Source organism: Ciona intestinalis, unplaced genomic scaffold (genome assembly GCF_000224145.3).
Source record: "Ciona intestinalis unplaced genomic scaffold, KH HT000460.1, whole genome shotgun sequence".
NCBI classification, from domain to species: domain Eukaryota; kingdom Metazoa; phylum Chordata; class Ascidiacea; order Phlebobranchia; family Cionidae; genus Ciona; species Ciona intestinalis.
In genome coordinates this window covers 2,332-7,869 of record NW_004190781.1, presented here as the reverse complement: position 1 = coordinate 7,869, position 5,538 = coordinate 2,332, and the positions used below count along the sequence as shown (strand labels likewise).

Genomic DNA, 5,538 nt, shown 5'->3' with positions numbered 1-5,538 from the left:
TGAGTTACAACACATCTACAAAACCAATGTTAATAATAATGCTATACTAATAATAAAAAGCAACACACATGAAAACTTGTAAGCTGGCACAAGGTGTATGAACACCCGTGTTATAATGACTTTCAGTTTCCGGCCATGCAAGAATAAAGTACATTTAATAACTACCTGTTTCCACTGATCCATAATTAAAACTCCATGTTGCCCATTCTGCAGCTTGTGAAATATTTCCAGCTTCGCATAAATCTTTTATCACATTTATCTATGAAACATAACAGACCACAAAGCTTTTATTTATGTTTAAATTACGATAACTAATATGTATAAAAATAAAGGCAAGAAAAACAGCTAAGAAACAATACTCAAAAAAAACTACAACATGCTATGCAATATACAGTTTATATTAGATTCTAAGGTCATACAGCATGGACCTGAGATGTAAGCCAGGGTTGGATATTACCCCAACACCCAGTACAGTTTATAATTTATATTATACTGCGTTTTGTATACTGCGTTTAGTGTTTTGTATACACTATTATTATTATGTTATCTTTGACCTTTGAATCTCTTTTTTCAACAACTTCTCTTCTATTACGAGTATCTGAATACCTGCTTCTTTTTCTACGCTCTGTTAAAAACATTTTTAACATAATAAGAACCTGAAACAAGAAAAGTCTATACACAAAGCATTTTCATATCTTCCTCACGTCACGTCGCCCCAATTTTTTACTGTTATATAGAGTAACATATTTAGTATATAAACCGTTGTTGCCCAATACATTACTCTTTGTAACATATTTAAGATTACTAAGTTACAATATTATATTTAAATAAATACCTTTGTCACTTGGTGCTTCTTCTTTAGAAGAGTTTTCTTTATTCTTAAACTTATTGTCTATTTTCTGCAAAATTAATAAAAGCTGGTTTAGGTATAAAACTGGAGTGTTATATTATGTTACTGCTAAGTTAGCACCCTTTAATGTATATTTCCTTCACTGTCACCCCTACTTTTTACCCATTAAAAAAACTGTTGCCCCTATATTACACTCATGACGACCACTAAGTTTTCACCCAAGTCCTTGACGATGTCCTGGAATTGAGGCCAGATATGCCCCAACACCCAGGAAGTTTTTATATAGGTCGTTCATGCAACCAGTGTCACTTTATTCTGGATACAATACAGTCCAGACTCCATTGGCAATATAACTCAAAAAAATTATAAATATATTCAAACAAATACAGGAAAAATATAAATATATTTCCATAAATACAGGAAAATTATAAACATATTCTCACCTTGCATTCTGCACTGACATCTAGCGGTCTCCACCCAATAGCGCACCAAGTGTCAGATTTACATCGAAAGGCAATTTCAACTTCATCATTGTCGAGAAGTTTCCAGAATATTCTACAATAAAATTTATTGTAAATAAAATGGCCTTTATGGGTTGTCTAAATTGATAGCAATGTAAAAATTAAAAATAGGAAAAAATATTAACCCACACAGTAACTTATTTGGTAACTGGTAACTCGCTTTGAAAGAAGAAACAAGATACATTTGTTTATGCACAATTTAGTCAAATATATGAACACAATTTTACGTGAATTCAGGGTCTTCATAAAGCTGAAGTTTGAAATAATCAGAAGTGTCCTCAAGTTTTGCTTCAGTGATGGAAGATTCTGTATCAGCATAAATAATCACTTTGGTGCATTGTAAGTAGAGATTTTTGACTCCAGTATCACAGTTTGATGGTTATGCACAATGAACAACCAGGTTTAATACTGACAGGCGTACTTAATTTAAAGGACATTGCGCCAACCCAATGGTAACAAATAAGTTGTAGAAATGTGGGTGCTATAGTAATGTTGCTAGGGTCTAGGTGAAACATCATGTTTTACTCCTATGGCATTCCTTAAAGTAAGAACTAACCCATATAGAATTTTATGTTTCCACCTCTGTATCCCAGACCCCCTAGCATGTCTTCCATAATACCATATAGATATAATTTAGTTTACCTTTATCACACAATTTTCCCATCCAACCTTCATAACAGAAACATTGTTTCTTAGGATAACTATCTGTTTCCATGGTAACGCATTCCCCATTAGATGAACAATCTTCATTAGTTGAACAATCGTTCTTATATTCGCATCTAGGTGTAGAAGGACGAAGTATATAATTTACTTATTCATTCTACGTTCGTATTGGTGACAGAGATGGGTATTGAATTCAGTCCTTTTAGTTAAAGGCAGGGGTCTAAGAAAATTGCGATGAACAGTTTAATTTTATACTGACAAATTATAGTGATAAAATGACACAAAATAATTGATTATAGGTCAAAGTAAAGAGATTGGGGCATGGGGAGTGAATAGTTTTTGTTTTGAATTCTGTTTTGTTGGTTTGGGTCATTAAAGTGGTGTGCACTAGTTATACATCAACTTGTGTTATATTACCTGTCTCCTTCATATTTATCCATACAAGTACATTCCCCACCATCACAAGTTCCCCCATTTAAACATTTCCCGTCAAAGCATTCATCTATAATGGTAAAGGTCAATTAACTAGAATAAGGGGTATGCAATGTAAGGGGGTACTAGAAATAAAAGTAGAAGGTCAAATTATTTTTAAAAAAACTTATTTTGACTTTAAAGTAACCTACATCAAATAGAAGGGATTTGGCAACCAAACAACACGAAAAATCCTGCTTGGTGCAAACACTACTTTAGTAAAAGTGTTAAATATACATGTGGCAGTTAAACCCACAATACAGTTTCCATACATTTCCATTAAAGTCTCACCTTCTACTGAAATAATACTGACATCAGCACACGACCAAAATAAAAAACCATCATCTTTATCTCCCTTCCACTCAGATGCTTGTCGCAATATTCTGATGTAACAATGATCACATTCTACATCATCAGGTATTGTGATGTCATAAGATTGACTCCTTTGAATGCAAACAGCAATGTTGAGGTTTAAATTTAAAATATGCTGCAGATATCAGTACATTTTGTTTGAAACGATACAGTTTTTCTAAGATATAATTCTACTTGTCAGTGCTGACATTGTTGACTTAATGTGATTGTTCCAGCCAAAGACACTTAACCACAATTGTTCCAACTCAGTGGTCACTAATGGTTGTCCTAAATCCTAATTATCAGCCATACATAAAAAAAAAGAAAAAATCTTCCATAAAATGATCAATTACAAAATAACATATATCGCAACTCATAAGCTGGCACGAGGTGTATGAAACACCCATGTTATAATGACTATCGTTTTCCGGCCACGCCAGAATAAAGGGTACACGTTACTTTCATTCAATAATGCATTCATATTAAACTTACGTTGTGTCGTTTTTCGAAACGAATTCATCATCTGTTAGTTCGGTAACAATACCACCATCAGTATCCAATATTTGGAGCTTTATTCCACCCTGTATATTAAAAACTACGCCTAAAAAAATGACTTAAAATGCAACAAGTTTTGTAGGGGTTTTAATGACCTTGAAATAAGGGGAAATCCCGAATAAAGGGAAATTCCGTTTGACAGTGTTGCAAATATAACAAGAGAGAAAGCCGAATAGTTGGGTGGGTAAAATCAGAGTCGTATAAACACCGAGTAGTCCAACTGCCGTCTATGTGTGTCCAAAATAGAGCGAAAGTGGTGACTTTGACAAAGGGTTTAAACGAACTTGTTAAGTTTTGTTTGTGTTTTCCTATTGTGGGAAGGTGTAAAACAGCTTCTATTTACCTTACCAAACATTTTTTAGAAAAAATGTATAAATTTAGCCGCATTAAATGACTAAAATTTCGCAAATCAACCGCTTCTAATTTTAATTTTTGACTTTTTTTGACACAGAAAACAAATAACACATGTTTTTTACATTTTTCAACCTTTAAATTTGTTTTTAGGCCCAAGTTTTTCTGTAATTTACCGAAAAACATACATTTTCCCTATACCTACTGTGTTATTTTGGACCCAAATTGCCGTTCAATTTGTGTTTTACGTAACAATGGGTTGGACTACTCGGTATTTCTATGGCTCTGGGTAAAATAGCCCACGTTTATATTCTTTTTTATCGTTCCATTTAATAGTAAACAAAGAATATTTACCGAACTATAGAAAAATAACATTCATAGCTATTGTATTCGAGGAGATAGTTAAAATGTAAAGGGCAACTATAAATGATGACGTATCACTTACCAAGTGTGGATAAGCAGTATTCCACGTCACAGTGACGTCACTGCCACTTGTCAAATTTGTCAGAATAGCATTGCCTATACAACGAAAAGGTGAAAAACCCGTGTTATAACGGCAGTCGTAGCCTGCCACGCGAGAATAAATAACTTACATTCATGCATTCAGGATATTCGTTATTATAATGAGAAACACAAAAAAATGAATATTATATAATTGTTTCTTACTCTCGTTATATTCCACCCCACATGGTCCAATCGTCCACATATTCACCAGAAAGTCGAACGCCATCGGTCTAGCTGGTGGAAACGTTAGTACAATGTGTGCAACGGCAAAATAACTTGCACTAAACATCTGCGGAAGAGAAAAGATGATGCTATTTTGGAATTTAGGCAAGGCGACATTATGTGAGCAAAATAGTCTGCAACCGGCCAAGACCTTCTGATTAAAATAAAGTTAAATTATTAATTAAATATTTAAAATGTTTTGTTTTTTTTCTTTTGGCATAGCAACTTTGACCCAAGTCACAGGTTTCTTGACATGCCTCGCTGTAGAACCGCACCCATATAGGCGAATAGAAGGAACTACTGAACTAGTTCGGCTAATTTTCTCATTCCTTTGACATTAAAGCACAAGAATACTTACTAGAATAAATTGGTAATGAAGGCGCTTCATTTCGTATTTTCCTGCAAAGTAATAAATATAGTGTATAGTGGTCTAAAACTGACGTTTAAAATTAGTACTTACTAATACTGTTTTATTCTTTTGTAAATGTTACTTTGAAGAAACGATATTTAAATTTATGATCGTTTTTTTCTACTTAGAAAATTCTATATTTTAAAATGTGGTGTAAAAAGTCGCACAAAGTTGAAAACTATATGAGTTACGATTACATTAGTAAAACTTAAATACCAATAACATAAAGTTTTCCAAATGAAAACCAGCACTTTATCCTAAACGTGCAGTTAAGCGCATTTTAAATATAACCTACAAACGCTAAAACCAGTAACATATATAAATCGCGCTACATACAAAAGGAATTTCGAAACGCAATATTCTTTTTATGCGGTACAAGTTATGTCGTTTCAATTGCTTGTTAAGTACTGGTAAGTGTGAGGCTAGCCTTGTTGGTGGTAGGATATATACACTTCATGTGAGCACTTACTATACTTATGTGGTATACAGGATACTAATGATGAACAAGTGCCAAAATGTGGTTATAGTTACGTAATCAATACAAGAATCTACGTTTTCCGTAAACAAGTCAGATGATACGGGATACCGGTCACGCCTTTTATCTTCTGTTGTATTTAAAACCGTTTTAGACCGACTCGACA

The 5,538-nt window shown here is 33.4% G+C and overlaps 1 protein-coding gene across 1 annotated transcript; it reads right to left on the bottom strand.

Moving 5' to 3' along the window:
• Positions 1–165: 165 nt before the first annotated feature.
• On the bottom strand, positions 166–5,046 carry LOC101242760 (the record flags this gene model as incomplete). Its single annotated transcript, XM_018816651.2, has 13 exons — positions 4,949–5,046; positions 4,847–4,887; positions 4,429–4,555; positions 4,208–4,281; positions 3,349–3,437; positions 2,797–2,948; positions 2,452–2,536; positions 2,014–2,150; positions 1,599–1,677; positions 1,294–1,405; positions 836–899; positions 555–625; positions 166–259 (listed from the first exon to the last, which is right to left on the bottom strand). Coding segments are annotated over exons 2-13 (1,114 nt in total), but the record flags the coding sequence as incomplete, so codon positions are not given.
• Between the last annotated feature and the right edge of the window lie 492 nt (positions 5,047–5,538).